Genomic DNA, 21,665 nt, shown 5'->3' on the forward strand with positions numbered 1-21,665 from the left:
TTGTTATTGACGCTAGACGTCATCATCATCATCATTAATCTACCCCGGGTGTGAAAGAAAAAAATAATATGGGCTAAATATAATGGGCCTTGCAGAGAGATGATTGTCTTTCTTTTTGAAACAGAGCTATCTACCTAAAGCCTAGTAGGCCCGTAAATACAGGCCTCAAACCCCCACAATTATTTTGATGAAGTGAGAAAAGAAAGGGGGTATTTAACGCTTATCGGTCGGTCCAAATCTCACAAGTGTGCCTCCTGACTTTCTCTCTACGACAGAATTCGAAGAAGGAAAAAAGCTCCTCACGATGGTTCTCGAGGTGATTTGGATATCTTCGTTCGTTGATGCTTACTTAAATAAATGACTGTGTTTGAATGTTTTGATTTGGTGCGCAGGCGACAATGATATGCATCGACAACTCAGAGTGGATGAGAAACGGAGATTACTCACCCTCTAGGTTGCAGGCTCAAACCGAAGCTGTCAATCTTCTCTGCGGTGCCAAAACCCAGGTAACACTCGATGGTTTGATTAGGGTTTGTTTAGATTGTGCTATTGGATCTTTCGTTTTGGCAATTGCAGTCGAATCCAGAGAACACGGTGGGGATCTTGACAATGGCGGGCAAAGGAGTTAGAGTTTTGACGACGCCTACCTCTGATCTTGGCAAAATTTTGGCCTGTATGCACGGTATGGTCTCTACTCTACTCAATTGGTTGCTTTTCTACAAGGAGTGGAGTGGAGTGGAGTGGTGATGACATTACTTTTGCTTTCTTTTTCAGGCCTCGATGTTGGTGGAGAGATTAACTTAACGGCAGCCATCCAGATTGCTCAGCTTGCTCTTAAGCATCGCCAAAACAAGAATCAACGCCAACGGATTATTGTTTTCGCTGGAAGGTACGGTACTCTCTCTTCTTCTTCTTGATATAATAATAGTTTTCTCATGCTTCTTTTTTTTTTTCTTTAGCCCAATCAAGTATGAAAAGAAGGCCTTGGAGGTTGTTGGCAAAAGGCTCAAAAAGAACAGTGTCTCTCTTGACGTCGTCAATTTTGGAGATGATGACGATCAGGATAAGCCTCTCAAACTGGAGGCCCTCCTTTCTTCTGTCAATAACAACGATGGTAGCCACATTGTTCATGTTCCTTCTGGTCCCAACGCCCTCTCTGATGTCCTTCTCAGGTACTTCTTCCTTGCCTCCACTTCTCTACTTCATATGTAGAAAGGCCTTGAGCTCTGGACCTTTGTTTTGATTTGGTTTTGTTGTGTTTTTCTAGAGTTGACAAGTGTCGTTATCATGGTGTGACTAGTGGAATTATCTTCCTCATGTGTAACTCTTAAATTTGCTTGCAGCACACCTGTATTCACTGGTGATGAGGGTGCAAGTGGGTATGTTTCTGCCGCAGCTGCTGCTGCTGCTGCCGGTGGTGACTTTGACTTTGGTGTTGATCCAAATATCGATCCAGAGCTTGCTCTCGCCCTTCGGGTCTCCATGGAAGAGGAGAGAGCAAGGCAAGAGGCTGCTGCTAAGAAGGCAGCTGATGAGGCAGGTCAGAAAGACCAAGATGGGGCTTCTGCTTCTGCTTCGCAGGAGACGGTTGCTAGGACAACTGAGAAGAACGCTGAACCAATGGTTAGATGTTAGCCTTGCCTTCTCTGTAAAGCACTATTATTTATTTAGGCACATTGTTTATCATACACTTCTTTTGTTATCAAAAAATTTTTGGCAGGATGAGGACAACGCATTGCTAAATCAGGCAATTGCTATGTCCGTTGGTGATGTAAACATGTCAGAAGCGGCAGATGAGGACCAGGATTTGGCTTTAGGTGAGTAGACTTGTGTGGTAAAATCATATTTGTGGCTTGTAAATGTAACAATATGAATATAGATTCGATTCATTTTGGTGATCCTTATATTTGTGATGAACCTTGTGCAGCTCTGCAAATGTCAATGAGTGGGGAGGAAGCTACGGGTGCTGGAAACCTCTTAGGAGATCAAGCTTTCATATCATCTGTTCTCTCATCCGTAAGCTTTTACTTAAATGAAGTCAGGATTTTTATAAGCAAAATGTAAAAGAAAAGTAGATTGGTCCTAACAGTTTGTGAACACACAGCTTCCAGGGGTGGATCCAAATGATCCAGCGGTTCAAGCGCTGCTAGCGTCTCTGCCAGACGAATCAAAGGTGCGTCTTACATTGGTTTGAACACCTTTCGTTGGTCGATAAAACAAAGATTTCTTTGCTAATGGAATATGTTAAATTTTGCAGCGTAACGAGGAGGAAGAGAGTAGTAGCAAAGGTGAGGATGAGAAGAAGTGAAGAAGGAGACAAGACAGTATCATGATGGTTCTCAATAAAATTCCTGTTTATCTCTTTGGTTGGGTTTTGATAGAGAGATCATATTGGGACTGATGAAGAACTCTTTGTATTATTAATCTCTCTACCTTGTGACCTTGTTTATTCTCTCGCTTTTTCATTAGTGTTATTAGTTGGTTCAAGAAAATCAGTGGCCTAGTTAGTCATGAACCTTGAACAAATCGTCGAATCAAGTCGGTCTAGTCGTAGAAACAGATTTTAAACCTGGCCAAATGGGCGAGAGGTACATACAATTTCAATGAAGATATAGTATAAACCCACTTAAGCTAACCCACAACCCATTGGGATAAGGAAGCCTGAAGCCTAGTTTAAAGATCCTACTAGCAGGATCGGCCCAACCAATTTCGTGGCCCTAAACAATTTTAAACGTTGATATATTCTTAATTCTTCTGCCCTCTTGTTGTTCACTCCTATTTTTGGTAACTATCAAGTAGACAAGTGCCATCGTTAGACTTATTGAGCAATTAAGTTTTAATACAAATTTGATTTATTCCCTTTTAGAGAAAAACAGTGAAAGACAAAAAGCGCAGATTCACAACTAGGACAAAATAATATATATATATATATATATATGTTTTGGCTTTTACAAAAGAATTTTGATAGTGTGAGCTTGTTCCACATCTTTAACAGCGAAAGTATGTGTGTAAATTCACTAGAAAAAGAGGCTAGTAGAGGCGTATTATTATTCCATGTAAAATTATATTAGATGGAGTTGTTTTTCAAAATAATTTTTCTTTCGATCAGAACTTTGTTTAATTATATCGACATATATTATATATAATAAAATAATTTAATAGAAGCTTCTATTGCATCTACCTACCACCTTTGAAAAAGATGATAAATATAAGCTTTGTTAAAAAGAAGAAGAGGAAGGCAGGTGCGTCTGTCTTCTTCACTACTTGTGTGGTCATTTGTTTTGTCCTTTTACCCTTTTTCCTTATCCTCAGTTCTCACCACTTCTCTCTTCCATTTCTTCATTTCTCAATATCTCCTATCGAATTATAGATTGATGATTGTAACTTAGAAATTTAATCGCTCAGCTAAAACTTGGTTTGGATTTCATTTATTTTTGTAATCGGAGAATATTTATTTATACCATCAGCGTTAGGTTCGTCTTGTCACCAGAATGATATATCACATGCATGCATGCTTAATCGCCAGTGCAAGTAAACTCATCACAATTTCTAATTGGTAATCATACATAACTTTTAAAGATATCTTATTGGCTGAGATCATACCGATATTTGACCTATTACAAGACTAGAGAATTACAGCCAATTGGTCAAACTTAAACACATACCATAATTTGTTTTTGTAGAACAATATGGATTTGGTGCCGTACAGCTTCAATTTTCACCAAAATATTAACTACAGATTGCAGCTATCGCTAATCCGCTTTAATTCCCTAGCAAATATGAGTATATGTATTTGTCGGCAACTTACCGATCGCGTAAACGGTAAACCATATTTATAACAACAACAAAAAAAACAATATAGGGAGTATCTATTATTTTGGGAGCTGAGACGAGATAGTAGTAGAGGGTTTTTATCGAAGTTTTGTGGAGGTTAACGAACATATCTACCATAATAAAGATCTTAGGATATAGAACAGTGGTATTTTATTTTACGAGCCATTCTTAAATTTCTAATTTCAAGCATGAGGCTACATTCAATGAAACTCGTATATTCCTTTCCATATTCATGCATACATGATCCATGTATGTGTATATCATATGCATGCATATGGATATGTATGTTCAGCATGTATATGTGCATCGCAAGTGGACAAAAGATGAGGAAAGGTTGGTATGTAGGTTGGTAAGGAGATGGGTAGAGAGAAATAAATAGAGTTTGGTAGAAGAAAGGGTCCATTGGTTGTTGCTTCCTTCATTTATGGTTTCTTTTCTATGTTCGTATAATTTTTATTTATTTTCCTTTTATATCTAACATTATTTTTTCTCCTACAACTTATCTGCAAACCTCACTTGGATTTATTTCAATTCCATTTTCTTCAGACGTAATCTTTTATCAGACAGCTTAACAAAATATCATCTCTTTATAATCCAATTATTATGTGATGAAAGCATTTTACTAATAATCTTTTTCTCCTTATTTGGCTTATCTCCAACATAGGATAATGAGTTTTTTTTTGGGCAACGAACGTCTTACGTACCACATAAACTAATCTCAACCATAAGAAATGATTTAGCTGTACGATTTTATTAATTATACTCTCATAGTATAAAGTAGAGAGATCGTACAGTCCCTATACGTCTCGTTTCAAACTATGAAACTCAAATTCTAGTTGATTTCTCTATGGAAATCTGATCTGCAAATCATTGAATGTTTACAAATTATACTATACGATCTCAAAAAATTGTTCAGCAAGATTATCTATAAAATCCAACAGTAGAATTTGTCATACAAAGGGATGAAGAATTTACCATGGAATCAATTCTCTAGGCACAAGAAGAGTTTGTACAGTTACGCGCCTTAGCTAAATTTAAACAATGATTATTATTTCATCTCCAAGCTTCTAAAACCAAAAAGACAAGTGTTGGTCTCTTTCTTTGCCAACCCTAAAAAATCGAACCCGTTGCTCATGTCACTCCCCTTGCCACTGCCTTTGCTACCTCCAACAACATCGCATCTCATTCTTCCGCATCTGCACTCCATCCCGTTTATCGTCCCTAAACTGCATTTGAAACAACGTCGTGGTGTTGTTGTCTTTCCCTCTCCGACAAAGCCTTGATGATGATGATCAACAACATCAGGAAGGCTGATTCTGAGCTCGAGGTTCAAATCTGGAAAGTTCTCTTCAACTGGACACTCGTCTTTTTCTTCTTTGAACGTAACCATTGAGATTTTCTCTTGTTTTCCAGGAAAACTTGTGCTTTCCTGGAATATTTCCATCTTCGGAGTAGAAGAGGAAGAGGCGAAGGAGATATTAATGGTGTTACTTGTGATTGCTTCTAGGTGTGTCGGTTTAGAATCCTGAGAAGCTGACGATTCTTGGATTGGTCTATGAGTTGTTGGATCAATCCCTCGGTTTATAAGCTTTCTTCGTATATGTGTGTTCCAATAGTTCTTTATCTCGTTATCTGTTCTTCCCGGTAATCTCCCAGCAATAAGCGACCATCTATATATATCAACAAAAATAAATATATCTACAAGCTTAGACATCGAAATTCCAAGTTATTGTTTTATTTTTGCATGAATTACAATATATCTCTAGAGACTAGATATTGATTAAGTACTCACTTGTTGCCAAGAAGACTATGGAGCTTGATGATGAGCTCGTCCTCTTCTTCAGTGAAGTTTCCACGCTTAAGGTCAGGCCGGAGATAGTTGATCCACCGGAGACGGCAGCTTTTGCCACACCGGAGAAGGCCGGCGGCTTTGGGGAGAGATCTCCAGCAGCCTTCGCCGTGAGCTTTAATGTAAGCTATGAGCCTCTCGTCCTCTTCTTTTGTCCATGCTCCTTTGTTTGTGTGAGCTTTCTCACAACACGGTGACCTTCCCATGCCTTTTTTTTACTTATTTCTGTTTTGTGGGTTAGATCTTTATTTCTTGATGTCTTGATTTGAAAATGTTACATATATATATACAAAGAGATATGAATTAATCAAGTGTGTTCTTGTTATTATATTGAGGATTGGCTTTTAGCGAGGGTTTAGGCCAAAAGGGCATAAAGGGAGTAAGTTGTTTTTTTGTGTGTGTAGTGGAAGAGGATTGAAGCATTTGGTGGGGCACTTGGATTTTGGGTTTAGGTCGAAGAATTCAAAGCTTCGGTGCATAGTTTATATAAGGTTTTGACATAAAGCTAGGGAGGTACGTATATACACATAGATACATATATACAATTTCTTCTAGATGTTAGAGAGGGTTGAACTTATAATTGCTTCTAGATGTGAGTTGGTGGGAAGGATTTGAATGAGTAGTAGTGTATGGTGGCCTTTCGTTTTGGTACAATAAGTGAGAAGGTTGACATATATGGCATCATGGTCTTTTGATTTATTTTATTTTTAATAAACATGACAACAATTTAATAGATATAAAAGTATGGGGTTATTTGTGAAATAACCAACAAAAAAAGGAAATTAGTTTTATAGAAAGAAGGTAGAGAGAGATAGGAAAAGAAAAGAGGAAAGAGAGTGTGAAATTTTTTTTTTTAATGCTGATTTATTATGATATTACAATTATGAGAAAGATTACATAGACGATCCGACAACCGACAATACTATCTGCCTTATAAGGATCTACGTCTAACTGCATCACTTGAACCGTCATACGAAGATCACGCTTGACCGAGTTTACTTGCATCATGTTGAAGATCCCTTGTAAGTTTTTCTTCTGTAGCCTGCATAATTATTTAATAAATCGCTTTATTTGAGAATTGAAACCTGGATATGCTGGTACAGAAGCATTAATAAACTCTTAGTCAAATCATTGGATTAAGGGAGCTTCTATATGTGAAATTGGTTAGTTTGATAATTTTGGGTTTTTGTTTGGTTTTTGGGTGCAAATTCTCTAATAGTATCTTATTTGTACACACTCTATAATACGTTTATATTCAATAAGACTGAACACTTTTTTCTTTTATTTTTCATTTGCATTTAAAACAATTTTCATATCTCATGCTACGAAATAATTATATATATAGAGATCTGAAATTCAGTAAACTGAAAATTAAAAAAAGTTTGTTAATGGCTTTTACTGCCAGAATTGGCCCTAATCTACTCTATTATTATAATACTAGATTCTGACCCGCCCTTCGAAGGGCGGGTATATTTTTGTTTTTATTTTTTTGAAACATTTAATTTTTATATTTATGTTTTTGTAATCATATTTGTGTTTTTCTGCAATCATATTTGTGTTTAATCATAATTTAGTTTAATTAAATTTAATTTTTGGTAGTTGTATTAAATATGTCAAGTTGCATAACTATACACTATGCTATATGTATTTCAGAAATTATTTTTAAACTTTATTTCTCTAAGTCTGTAACATATTATAATTTCTTAATAGTTACCTAACATAATTAGTCAAAAATATTCGTATAAAAAAACCAATTTTGGAATCGACAGGAAAATCAAGTCTCGTATTCTATTAGACCTAAACTATATACCCAAACAATTCTTAAAGTGTTATATTCGAAAACCAATATTAAATCCAACCTGCCACAACCCGTCCCGAAGAATGAACAATGTTTTTGAAAAATGTGAAAAAATAATTTTAATATATTTTGTTAAATATATATATATATATATACACATTGTAAGTATATTAATTTTATACTTTTATTGTAAGTGTATTAATTTCTTTTTTAGCATTTAAATTTTTTAAAAAACTGTTTCATAAATTAAATTAATTATTATGCCAAATTCTTGTGTAATTATTTTAAGCAATTTTATTCTTTACATCAATCCATATTCTCTTATAATCAAAATGCGTATTTTTTAGTTTTGAAAACCTATTTTATTTTTTTTTAAATACTTTTATTTCTATAAATTGAAAGTTTTCATATTTTGTACTTTATTACATCTGTACATTTATTGTTTGGATTTTTGATTATATAATAAAAAATAATTTTAATTTTACTGGACTTGCAAAGTGGATTTATATTATTTGGTTTCAATGTAAAATGTATTGATTAAATGAGCCACTGAAAAGCTGTTCATTATTTAATAAAATATTGGGATTCGCTAAACAACCAAAATTTCGTCCAACTTAGGTCGATCTATATCTCTTTTTCATTATGATGTTCGTATTTTCCAATAAGAAATTATAAAAGTCAAAGCATTAAAAAGTCTTCTTCTTTCTCTCTCTCCATGTAAACTTTATTTAGCCGCTCTTTCTTTCTTCTTTTTAGTTTGTTTCATCATTTTTTCTTCATAGTTCTTAAATTTATAAACAAAAAACCACAAACAATTAAGAATAAGTAGGATTTTACACAAACTAACACTATACAAAAAAAATTCAACATTATGTGTTTTTGACTGAGTAGAAAAAAGTCACGACGAACCATCCCCGTCCAAAATCTCTACACTGAGAATAAAATATAATTTTTACATCATCTTCATTGATTAATTAAACAAAACAATTTTAAAATGAAATACATAAATTATAAGTTCACATAAGATGTTTAGATGGAGTTACGGTTCTTATTGTCCAAAAAAAGAGGGAGTCATGGGTTCCATGAAAATAGGAAAGAAAGAAGAGGTTGCAATATACGAAATATGTTTTGATGTGGTTATAAAAGAGTTGGTTTATTTTTTTAAAGTAGGTTATGAGTGAATAATTGTTGGACAGTATTTTTATCAATAGGTCACACTGCTGTTTTAATAGAATAGATAAACTGGAATCAATAATGAAGAGGAGGGAAAATTTAAGTTGTGGAGGTTGGTGGTAAAGTTAATGAGTGATTTTGTACAAGTGCAGGTCAACTATAGGATGTGTGGTTTATACTGGTCAACAGCTTATTCTCTAGTATATAGACTGCATCAGGCTAATTATTGTTTGAAATTAATAATGCATATGTCTTAGCCCTAATATATTATGTAAACTCTTCTAATTCATTATATAATCATACATACAATCACTCGCTAAACACAGCATTACCAAATAACTAATTATATGTATGGGTATGGTATAACTTGCATATATATATTGTTTTAAATATCTCTGTCAAATGATGGCCATTGTGATAATGGTCATGCTTCTGTATGTATACAAAAACCAATATACAACAAGAACCACCAAACAGGATATGCGTGTATATTATGTAATAAAGCTTTTAGATAGAATAAGAATGTGCCTTCTAGAACCTTGACTTAGCATGGTTTTCTTAAACCAGACTCCTATTATTATTTTTAACTAGCCAGACTTACGAATAAAATATTTTAGGAAGGGTTTTAACCTTTTAACTGGACGGGATGTAATAACAGTGTTGTTAGGCAATAACCGTATATGTCACGTATATTTTTTTCTGTAAAATATGATAAAGTGATAAGACTATTCGTTTCCATCGTATTTTTGTAACAGATGATGTGATTATGATGCAAGAAACACACTTGAACGATGGCAGTAGTTAGGAGAAGAATACATTAGTTATCTTGTATGTTTGTGTACCTGTATATATGCGTTTAAACATAAAGTTGAACTAAATTGTGAAATTTGGTAAGTTAGGTGGAAAATTTGAGAACATTTGAATAAATAATGGTTTATTGAAAAAGATGGAAAAAACGAAAAAGAGAGAGTTGTTGAATTCAATTTTTAATCCATTGGTATACAACCACTCATTTCATGCATGATGATGGCGCTCTTCTAGAAGGCCAGGTTCTCAGCTAGAGCCCAAGATTCTTCAGATCAGCAACAGAAGATATATTCATTTACATTTGATCAAATCAAACCTCATATTACTTTTTAAAATTCACCAAATACTCTAATTATTTGATTTCTTGTTCTACTTAATGTCTTTGTAATTTATTAATAGAGCCTAACTAGTATATTAAACAAACACTAACTAACGAAAAATAAAACACTACTTACAAAGAGCGTTTTAAACATCATGAAAATATATATTTGAGTAAAAAACAGCTAAGTTCTGCTGAATTATTCTTTATATTTGTGTAAAGAATTAACGTTTGTTTATCTAATGGGAGTGTAAATGATGCCGTGGATGAAATAGCGGTGTGTGATGATATAACAATTGTATTTTTCTTTTGCCAAGCATACTACAGATGCCCTATAATAATATATAGTACTATTACTAATTAATTTGTCATTTTCTTAGCGTAAGTGATATGGCTATGAGTTGGATAATTAAATACTAGTATTATTTAGGGTTCATTTGTGACTGAGAACGTGGGATTTGGTTCACCTTCCACTTTTTGTTGTTATTTGTTTTAAAGTGTTCTAATTCCAACGCTGCATTATCTCACGGTAAACTACTATATATATGGGATTTTATTGGTTGACGATCTGATTGTTGCTCGTCCACATTCTGTCTTTAACAAAAAAAGATATAAAAAAAAAACTATATATATCTGGGATTTTATTTTGAGCAGAGTAAGATACTACTATGATCTGTTTTCTTTTTTTTTTTTCCGGTAAAAGTTGTACTATGATCTGTTCCCTCGCAAATACGTGAAAGTAAGTTGGATAGTTGGTGACGGTAAAGGATACAAAAAAAATGGTCACAGCAATCATACATATCTACTTATATAAATAAGAATAGATAAAATAGAAATTATATAATATGTTAAGATTTACTATATATCTCTAGTTCCTACGGCAGTGATGAAAATATGCAATACAGAGCATTATATTACAGAAAAGAAAAGATTAGAAAATACACAAAAACCATGTCAACGGAAATCAATAAGGGATTTTTGCAAAATTGACCTACAACTTAAAGTCAAACACAAAACTAACCTCCTTTTTTTTTGAAAATTGGTTTTGCCCTATTCACCCCACAAGTTCATATAATTTACGAAAATGCCATCAATTTTTTTTTATTTTTTTTTTTCGAAAATGACATTTTTACTCTCTCACCCTCATCATCTTCAAGTAATTACAAGATTGCCATTATCATCAATACCACAACCACCATGAACAACCAATTTGAAGCTCTTAATGCTCCCAAAATCGATTTACCCTTCTTCTTTTTCCATTCTTGTGAACTAAACACAACATATCTCTCACTTTCTCTCCACAATGAGCTAAAAAAACCCAAGATTTTGATTCTAAAATTTTTATGGTTCATAAAGTCATAGAAGCTAACGATTATGGATGGGTGACTTTCGTTTGTGATTCTGTGTGCTTGGAGAAGCCTTATGTATGCTAAGGAACTTATCTCACCAATTTAAGGTATGACATCGAGTTTTTTTCCAGATCTGTTCGTCAGACGACTTACTTGGGAAGTCGCCTCGCTGTAGACGACTTACCTTTCAGTCGTCTGGCTGTAGACGACTTACCTGGAAGTCGTCTGGTCAACGCAGAGGTTATTTTTGCAATTGACTTTGAAATCTGTAACCTGAGACGACTGAAAGTTAAGTCGTCTACTATTGTTTGGTTTCAAAAAAAATTCCAAAGAACCTAGACGACTTACATTTCAGTCGTCATAGGTTAGTTTTGCATTTGACTGGATAATTTCAGAAGTTTGACTTCCCCAGACGACTTACATTTCAGTCGTCTGGCGAAAATTAAAATAATAATATTTTTTTTAAAGTAAACGACTTACAATTAAGTAGTCATAGGTTAGTTTTGCAATTGAAAAAAAAAACTTCAAGATTTAATTAAACACAGACGACTTATAATTCAGTCGTCCACCAGACGACTTAATTGTAAGTCGTCTAGGACTTTTTTCCGAGATTCTGGTCAAACCTCATAAATCCTGGACGACTTACATTTCAGTCGTCTCGTGGACGACTGAATTATAAGTCGTCTGTATATAATTAAATCTTGAAGTTTTTTTTTTCAATTGCAAAACTAACCTATGACGACTTAACTGTAAGTCGTCTACTTTTAAAAAAATATTATTATTTTAATTTTCACTAGACGACTGAAATGTAAGTCGTCCAAAAAGTCAAATTCTGAAATAATCCAGTCAAATGCAAAACTAACCTCTGACGACTGAAATGTAAGTCGTCTAGCTTTTTTGGAGTTTTTTTTTTAACCAAACAATAGTAGACGACTTAACTTTCAGTCGTCCGAAATAACAGATTTCAAAGTCAATTGCAAAAATAACATCTGCGTTGACCAGACGACATATAGTTTAGTCGTCTAGACAACTTAGATTGAAGTCGTCCGCGTCTTCTCCACTAGTTTTAAGTCTTCTACGTTAGTTTTTGAATAACTTGTATTTTTAAGAGTGATAAGTAACTTCAAGATATGTAAAACTCATATTTACAAAATATGTTCTCTCCTTTAGTTTTACTAAATTTGACTAAGTTTTTCAATGCAAACTTATAAAAAATATGATATGTTTTGACTAGTTACTATTATTTGTTTCCATCTCTTACCAACATTCTTGTTTATTAAGATGAGAAAAAGGCCATTGGAGTTTATTATTGCATATGAGAGATCCAAAGATAAGAAAAAGGCTACTGAAGTCTATTATTTCATTGATTTGTAAATGTGTAAACACATTGTTAGCACATTTAATACATCTTGGAAAACATTATTACTGATTTTACAAAAAATTCACAACTAAAAGAGTATACATGCAATTCACAAAACAGACCACAAACAAAACTATTATAGATCATTCATCTACAAAGACAAGCTTGGATTCCACTTGAGTAGACAAGACCAGACAACTTTTAAGAAGTCCAGACGACTTCTAAGAAGTCCAGACGACTTCTAAGAAGTCCAGACGACTTCCAGGAAGTTCAGACGACTTTGCCAGAAGACTTTTAGGAAGTTCAGACGACTTCCAGACGACTTTACAGGAAGTCCAGACGACTTTTAGGAAGTCCAGACGACTTCCAGACGACTTCCAGACGACTTCCAGACGACTTCCAGACGACTAACAAGTAAGTCGTCCCAGAAGTCTTCCAGATCTGAAAAACCTGCATATTAAATCCAGATCTGGAAAACCTGCATATTCAAAAACGTTCAAATGGCTTAAAAACAGAAAAAATGAATGGAAGATTAGATAAATCTACCTTTACAGAACACACAAAAATACATATCTAAAAATAAAAGATCTACCTTTAAATTAGTGGAAGATGAGTACCATCTAATTAAAAACCTGCAAAAAAAAAAAAATAGATTAGTAACAAAGACATGAGACAAAATTGAAAAATTCATATAAAATTTGGTGTTTTCAAGTCAAAGAGATTAGAGTGGGTTTGGAGAGTTTTAGTTTGGGAAAAAAGTAAGAACTTTATACAACAAGAAGTTACCAAATGAAGAAAAATCAGACATAAGAACTTACCAAAACGCTCAGAAAAATCCAGACGACTTCCTAGAAGTCCAGACGACTTCCTAGAAGTCCAGACGACTTCCTGGAAGTCCAGACGACTTCCTGGAAGTCCAGACGACTTCCTGGAAGTCCAGACGACTTCCTGGAAGTCCAGACGACTTTGTCAGAAGACTTCCAAGAAGTCCAGACGACTTCCAGACGACTTCCAGACAACTAACAGGTAAGTCGTCCGAGAAGTCTTCCAGATCTGAAAAACCTGCACATCAAATCTAGATCTGAAAAACCTGCATATCCAAAAACGTTCAAATGACTTAAAAATAGAGAAAATGAGTGAAAGATTAGATAAATCTACATTTATAGAACACACAAAAATACATATCTAAAATTAATAGATCTACCTCTAAATTAGTGGAAGATGAGTACCATTTGATTAAAAACCTGCAAAAGAGATAGATTAGTAAGAAATACATGAGACAAAACTGAAAAATTCATATAAAGTTTGGTGTTTTCAAGTCAAAGAGATTAGAGAGAGGTTGGAGAGTTTTAGAATGATGAACATTACATTTTTGTTGCAGCCATTTGAGAGGAGGAGAGAGAATGTGTAAATTTTTCTTTTTATAGGGAGACAAAAAATCCAATTAGATTAAATATTTTTGACTCAGACGACTTCCTGGACGACTTACATTTCAGTCGTCTGGTGAAGAAATTAAAACAGACGACTTACATGTAAGTCGTCCAGAAGAGTTTAATATTTTTAGCGGGAAATTAAATATTTTTAGCGGGAAACTAAAATAGAAGACTTCCCAGACGACTTACAAGTAAGTCGTCTGGACGACTGAAATATATGTCGTCCGGGTAGATTATTCAACAGACGACTGAAATATAAGTCGTCCACACCCTAAACATAACCCCTAAACTTAATTATCTAATTAAACACTTCATAAAACCAAATCAAACTTGAAAAGTGTTTACTATACACAAAAATAAACACATATAGGTGAAAACTAATTTTTGAAAAAATATTTTAGTTTTCCGAAATCTAACCCTAACAATACATACAATACTACAACATATGTTTGCCAAACTCTTAAACCAAAGTATTTCATGATTCACTACTTTCACTCATCTATCTTCAAAACAAATCAATTTTATCATATCTTAATTTATATTAGTTAAAACTGTTTATAATTACTTGATTTTTATTTTTTACGCATCAAAATATTTTTTTACAAGATTTATAAATTATTTTTAAAATAAACTGGTACCAGACGACTTACACTTCAGTCGTCCAGACGACTTACACTTCAGTCGTCCAGACGACTCAGACGATTTACTGGGGCTATATTCGTAAAAATGGCTTATGTTTTTTTTGTTTGGTCACAAGGGGCTGAGCTGTAATTTCACTAGGCTTTTAGGTTAGTTTTGCATTTGATTCAAGTTTGGGTATAGGTTTGGAATTAAAATCAAGTTATGGGTTAGTTTTGGCAAAAACCCCAATCAATAATGACAAAAGTAATTATTTGGAGGAGATGATAGATTGAGTATAGCGGATAACCAGAACTGCTAACCGTGCAATCTGTATATATGAAAGTTTTTTAGTTAAAAGTTAAAAAAGATAAATTATATAACTAAATATTAATCAAATAAAATGTATAACTAAATTAAAAAATAAAAACGAAATTTTAATTTATTTGATTAGATAATTGATTAAAATTAATAATAGTAAGAATTATCCAAAATCTAAAAATATAATTTAAAAAGAGAGATAATTTATGTATATATTGTATTGTTATCTGAAAAAGTATTTTAGTAAAAAGTTAAAACATGAATTATATAACTAAATAAATAAAAACGAAATTTTAATTTATTTGATTAGATAATTGATTAAAATTAATAATAGTAAGAATTATCCAAAATCTGAAAATATAATTTAAAAAGAGAGATAATTTATGTATATATTGTATTGTTATCTGAAAAAGTATTTTAGTAAAAAGTTAAAACATGAATTATATAACTAAATATCAATAAAATTAAATTATTAATTATATAAAAAAATATAATATTGAATTATCCAAAATCTAAAAATATAATTAAAAAAAAAGATAATTTCTCTATATATATATTGTATTGTTATCTGAAAAAGTATTTTAGTAAAAAGTTAAAAACATAAATTACATAATTAAATATTAATCAAATATTTTTTTAAATTATATAATTAAATATATAATATTAAGTTATTTTAAAATTTATTTTAATATATAATGAATATAGTGTACAAAGAACTTTTCAAAAGTTATGAAAATGTTTAAGTCCGCATCGCGGGCAAAACACCTAGTTAAAACTTAAACTAAAAGTACACAAAGCTGGCAAAGGTATGAAAACCCTTCCAGAGCCAACAGCCAGCATAGTAGACAATACTATCTGGAATCAAGAAAAGGACCAAGACAACAACTGATAAAGAAGGGAACAAGATCAGAAGAAACTTTTGGAGTTAAAAACAAATATCAAGAATGAGAAGCCACGATGATGGAAGCCGGAATGAGAGAGAAAGCGATGATGGTCTAAATTATTGGGGTGATAGCAAAGCTCTACCAACAGTTCCGATACGGAACTACGAGCACCAGCCACTCAAGAACAAGCTTCAACTGAGGGAAGCCACAAGATAACTGATCTTCACCCGAGCAGCCGACGAAGAAAAAACTCGGTTTACAATCAAACTACTCAAAGACCAATCGCGATTGAGCTAAAGCTCCACAATTCCTACCGGAGAACCCGTCGGTTAAAAACCAAGGAACAGCACAACTTCACAGCATCATTGCTTCACAAAGACAATACTCCAATAAACCACAGGTCGAGCAAGGCCTTACCGCATAACCTTAGTAGTAGTAGTTAAAACAAAAACAAAATAAAAGGAAAGTATGCGTGGAAACGTCATCGTATGGAGCTGAAAGGAAAGGAGTGAAGGAATCACATGTAGTAACCGGATCCACGTGTCAGTCATCTTGTCCAAAAAGCAGTGCTTTTTAGGAAGCTTGGAGCTGGGCTCGACGACTTGCTTGCCTTCTTCCGGCATTGCCTCAGCTTCCTCCTCCTCCTCCTCTTCCCACAGGATGAAGAAGAAGATTCTCTCTGGCTTGCGCTCCCAAGGTGAAGAGAGATCGAGGCTTTAACCCACCTCTGCGACATTTTATCCATTGCCTCCGAAGACTCCCACCTTCTCTCTTGATTCCTTCCTCCCTCTTCTTGTTTCTTGCTTCGTCGCCATTCAATACATGGACTTGGCCGAGCAGGTTCCCCATCCTATCAGTTTTTGCTTTTCCTGAATTTGAGAACTCAGGCATCTGACTTGGCCGAGCAGGTTCTCCCTTCCTACTGGCACAAACACTTTGGTGAAAGGTTCTCTCAAAGTTTCACCTAGAGAAAAATTACTTAGTGATCAACCTGAACTTCTGCAGCAATTTGGATTGGATCTTCTTCCAGTTTTAGTGCAGGTAGTTTTTGTTGCATTTGCTACAAAGTAATATGCATACTATCTGTTGTATGTTTAACTATCCTTTCTTTCTTTTTTCTTTCTTTCCAATAGATTCATGGTTCTAGCGTCAATGGTACAAATACTATGGATACTTGAGTTCCATTCCCCCTTTAGATTTCATTTGGTCAATGTTAATTTTCATTTAACTATTGAGTTATAAAAGTTAGCTTCAATGTTTTTCAGTGTCTTCATCATTTGCTTCCTCTCCCATCATAAATCAGAGTCTCTTTGGCTGTAAAGTTAAAAGCAAAACATAAATTGACTAATCAAGAAACAATTGTGGTATTATGGTTCTTGAGCAAGAACTGTCTTCAATTTCAGAGTTAGAGGCTCTTCATTCTTTAAAACGAAAAGGCTTATACCTAATAGCTAGTCACACTACGCAGAAACAAAATAGAGACGCCAACAAAAGAAACAAAAACACAAGCTATAAAATATAAATAGAAGAAAACAATTCTTTCTAATAAATTGGACCACCATACTATGTCAACACTCAACATTTCATGCTTGCTTCACAAAGTGAAATTTTATTTAGATAGATACCAGCTCTTGTTTAATGATCTTGTTTTCGCTTTTCCCTATCTTTTAAATCTTGATTGTTTCCCTCTCTTTCCTTTTCTTCTTCTTCTTCTTCTTCTTCATCATCGTCTTCCTCTTCAGCATCTTCTCTCTTATGTTTCTGCTCATTTCCCTGTTTCTTCTCACACTTCACTTGCACTGCCAGCGTCTTAACTATATCTTGACACTTTTTGTCTTCAAATGTCTCTCTTTCTACTACTATTGAACAACGGCTCTTTCCCAAACATTTCTGTGACAAAAAAAAAAAAAACTCACTTAGTTAATCAACCAAAAAAATATATCTTAAAACTCACTCACTTAGTTAATCACCACGTTACCTTTTCCACCACTTCTTTGGACTTGGATGCAGAGCACTTTCCCATTGTGAAATTTCCACAAGATCCTGTGGGATCTCCAAAACTTGCAAATTCTACGGAAACAATCTGTTTCCCAGGTGGACATTTGATGAGCGACTTCAACCTCATATCTTTGTTTCTTGGAACTATATTAGGCCCCTGTCTCTTCCAATATTTCACTGAAGCTGGATAATTCTCTTCTACAAAACTACATATCGTGTCTCTATTCACTAACACAAAATCAATAGCTTCAAGTTTCACCCCTGGTTCTTCTTCGAAAATGACAAGCATATTCTTCTCCTTTTTCTTCATGAAAGTTCTTGGTATATGATACCTGTATATGGAGTAATTCAGATGAAATAAGTGTGTTTCTTTTCTCTATAGATAGTAGTAACAGATCTAGAGAACATACTCGGATTGAGTTGGCTGTCCAGTAGGAGAAAGGAAAGACATCCAGTATCTGCCTATCCCAATCCCGTTCACCCAAATCAATCCTTTTCCCATTCCGTTCATCCTAATCGCAACCGTGTTCTCTCCCTCTGGTGTCTCAAAGTAAGTCTGTAAACAATATAATAAATCCATTATTTATATAATTAAGGATTATTAATGTTTAGTTAGTTACAAGACAATATTAATGTTTTCCAAGTTGACATGAGTGTGTGTTACCTTGTACCACGTAAGAGGCTTGCGTTCGCCGTTTTTCACCCATTTGACTTTCTTGGATCCTTGTTCTGTGTACACCTCTTTCTTTTCACCTTCTAAACCCGCCTTCAACATGTATATATATATATATATAAGGACTCATTACATCATCAAAACCAAGACATTGTCTTTTGTCACAAATACAATACTATCATTTTGATCATACATACACGTACGTACCAGATGTCCCCAGTGATTGTTCTCGGTTAAATCACGCTCTCCCGACTTCAAACCGATGATGGAAGCACCACGTGGACCCGCAAACCTCTTCTCCATGTATGATCCGCTGTCCTGTATTTTTTTTTTTTTAACAATCCATATTTGGTGTCACAACATATATACTCTCTCTCAATCTTGAATAATGTTTCCTATAAATAAATACTCACAGGGAATCCGGTTAGTACACCCAAGATAGAAATGTGGTTATCTCCAGGTTTAAGTTTAACCGGTTTTTTGAATACGAAGCTCTTCATTTCATGGCTTCCATGCTTATTCCCTACGTATTCTCCATTAACGTAAACGATAGCCGCGTGACCAAGACTCGCTACTCTCAGTATAGTCTTAACACCTTTCTTGTCTGGCAAGTCATCTTCTTTAATCTTTATGCTGTATATCATTCCATTCATTCATGGAATCAAAAGGCATCAAAATAAAATAAAAAGAAAAATATGGTTGCTTGTGAAAGAAGTTACCTACCTGGTGGTGTACCAAGCATAATCAGTTTTGTCCTTGGTTAAGTAATAAAGCTCCCCAGGAATCAAGGTATCACCTTCGAGTTTGGAAGGAACATTCTCACTATACATGTCAAACTTTAGACCTTTGCTGCTCTTCTCCGATTTTACAAAATTTCTCCAACTGTGCTGTGCCACTATCTGTTTCAGAACAATTTTAATACAAGTTTTTCGTTAATATAATATATTCTCTTTGTCCCTAAGTTAAAACAAAATTGAACCGGAGTTTACCTGCGCAGTGTTGTAGACGACGGTTTTACAGTCAGGTAATATGCTGATGGAACGAGACGGTAAAACGAACTTCTGACCTTTGAATTTGACAGTATTGGGTTCTCTTGTGTTGTTGTTCGCTAAGAAAGCCGCACAGACATTTGTCCCTGGCTGCTCGTAGTACCTAACCTGCACAAAACCCAAAACCGGACCGTTAAGGTCCCATGATAACCGGATATAGAGAGAGAGAGAGAGAGAGAGAGAGAGAGATTTAATGGAAGGGTAACCTGACCTCGGTGTCGGGACCAAGTTTCTGGAAACGAGGGTGACCCCACAAGAGTGCCTTCTTGCACAGTTCAAGTGCTCTGTGCACATGTTTCAGGTGACCGTATTTGGGATCCTTCTCCATACCTAGCCAGAAACAGCTTTATGATTGGGGGTTGGCCTTAAGTTTTTCAGTGAGAGGGTCTGTAAAATTACCGTATTCGTCAAGTGGGGCATGGTCGTAGTAACGAGTGGTAACGAAATGAGCAGACGTGCGTCCGAAGTTGGTTCCACCATGGTACTGCACACAGAAACAGAGGTGTCTCACTCTCACATGTATATATTTAGGTGAGGTTAACGTACGTACCATGTAGTAGTTGACATGAGATCCATTCTTAGAGAAGAATCTAGAAACTGCGAAGGCAATATCCTCCGATCTTCTATTTGTTGTAGGATCCCCAAAAACTCGAAACCTGGAGAAATATAACAAACAGATTATATAGTTTTGAGTTGATGAGAGAGATGAACTGAAGAGCAATGAATACGTACTGAGTAGTCCAGTTCTCGGTCCAAAGGGAAGGCATATCGGGTCTTTTTGGTCCAGGGAAAGTGTCTCCGCAATGCCTTCCATTACAAGCATTAATAATATTGCCAGGAGCATTGTCTTGTTTGCACATAACCCATGGGATTCCAAGATTCATCGACTCCACCAAATTCGCTGCCCATTTTATATATCTCTCTCCATTCTCCTTGTATGCTAACCTTACCGCATTGTACTCGTTCTCTATCTGCCATTTAATTTTATAGACACGCTTTGAGTTTGCTCGATGTTTTTCTTAACATCACTTTTTTGCTCTATATATACCTGTCCTAAGATGATGGGACCTCCTTGTGAAGCGAACAGCTTCTCTTCTTTCAATATCCCAAGTATTTTCCTCACATATCTCTCTGTGTGCTCCTTCATTTCCATTCAATATCATCAGATTTCACAAAATTACTACATAAAAGCCTTTATATATGGTTCATATATTTTTACCTTGAAAGGTTCATTATCTGTACGGAAGTAAACATCCGGGACCTCGCGTAGCCAAACCGGCAACCCTCTGAAAATTAAATAAATGAGTTCAAGAAAGAAAGAATAGATTACGTATTATTTTTGGGTTTGAATCCTTGTTTCACACCCGTGGTTCCATTCGGCTTGGATAAAGGGTCCAAGTCTGATAGTAACATAGAGACCTTTCTCATGGATCAGCTTGATGAACTTCACAAGATCGAACCTCCCTTTGAAATCCCACTGGAACCCATTATAACTTATAAGGACACAAGAATTTAAAAAAATCAACCATAAAAAAGAACTATGTAATAATTTTGTGATAACCTTTCCTTGTTCAGGCTCATGCACATTCCAGAAAACATAAGTTTGAATAGTGTTTAGTCTCCCAACTCTAGCTTTTTCTATTATACTGGGCCACATCTGAAACAAAAATAAATTCAGATCCATATTTATAAAGTGTGTTGCTGGGCAATAGACATAAATATGATTTAGCTCTCTGCTTACATCTGGTGTGCTTCGAGGGTAATGAACAGAGCCTGAGTACAGAAGCTCTCTTTTTCCATTTATAATTAACGAAGTTCCATCGTATGTTACTCCTTTCTTATTCTTTTTCTTATTATTCTCATCATCATCTTTTTCTTCTTTTGCATAGCCTGCCTTTAAACAAAGTGAAATTAGAAGCAGAATCCCTATCAAATATATTGTTCTTGACTTCATTCTTATTATTTATTTTTTAAATAAAATCTTTTTGTTTTGTGTAATGAAGATTGAAACTCGTAATATAGAAATGTTCCCATGTTTGGAGGATTTCCATGGTTATAGAGGGAAGCTCGGAAACTTTGTCTGAACAAGTCTCTTTCTCAAAAAAAAAACAATTCTCTCTTATTTAATTGATTACTACTGTTAATCCGTATTTTTTGGACTACTTCACTCACCGAAAAAATCTATAATAATAAAGTATTA

General features: G+C 34.4%; 3 protein-coding genes across 3 annotated transcripts; 1 reads left to right on the forward strand and 2 right to left on the reverse strand.

Moving 5' to 3' along the window:
• Positions 1-167: 167 nt before the first annotated feature.
• On the forward strand, positions 168-2,492 carry LOC106349473 (26S proteasome non-ATPase regulatory subunit 4 homolog). Its single transcript, XM_013789441.3, has 10 exons — positions 168-316; positions 393-506; positions 577-682; positions 775-889; positions 960-1,172; positions 1,344-1,623; positions 1,721-1,817; positions 1,928-2,016; positions 2,105-2,173; positions 2,258-2,492. Exons 1-10 carry the CDS (start codon positions 305-307, stop codon positions 2,306-2,308), a joined length of 1,146 nt encoding a protein of 381 aa, XP_013644895.1. The 5' UTR covers positions 168-304; the 3' UTR covers positions 2,309-2,492.
• Positions 2,493-4,742: 2,250 nt separating this feature from the next.
• Positions 4,743-6,216, reverse strand: LOC106349475 (transcription repressor MYB4). Its single transcript, XM_013789442.3, has 2 exons — positions 5,627-6,216; positions 4,743-5,504 (listed from the first exon to the last, which is right to left on the reverse strand). The coding sequence occupies exons 1-2, from the start codon at positions 5,887-5,889 to the stop codon at positions 4,883-4,885; spliced, it is 885 nt and encodes a 294-aa protein (XP_013644896.1). The 5' UTR covers positions 5,890-6,216; the 3' UTR covers positions 4,743-4,882.
• Positions 6,217-17,085: 10,869 nt separating this feature from the next.
• On the reverse strand, positions 17,086-21,465 carry LOC106349465 (beta-galactosidase 14-like). The gene is made up of 17 exons (XM_013789430.3): positions 21,207-21,465; positions 21,027-21,122; positions 20,830-20,942; positions 20,685-20,751; positions 20,514-20,606; positions 20,198-20,436; positions 20,016-20,121; positions 19,865-19,949; positions 19,677-19,795; positions 19,406-19,573; positions 19,140-19,315; positions 18,830-19,049; positions 18,624-18,734; positions 18,408-18,509; positions 18,154-18,299; positions 17,724-18,075; positions 17,086-17,635 (listed from the first exon to the last, which is right to left on the reverse strand). The coding sequence occupies exons 1-17, from the start codon at positions 21,417-21,419 to the stop codon at positions 17,381-17,383; spliced, it is 2,661 nt and encodes an 886-aa protein (XP_013644884.2). The 5' UTR covers positions 21,420-21,465; the 3' UTR covers positions 17,086-17,380.
• Between the last annotated feature and the right edge of the window lie 200 nt (positions 21,466-21,665).

The sequence above is a fragment of the Brassica napus genome, chromosome A6 (assembly GCF_020379485.1).
Source record: "Brassica napus cultivar Da-Ae chromosome A6, Da-Ae, whole genome shotgun sequence".
Taxonomy (NCBI): Eukaryota; Viridiplantae; Streptophyta; class Magnoliopsida; order Brassicales; family Brassicaceae; genus Brassica; species Brassica napus.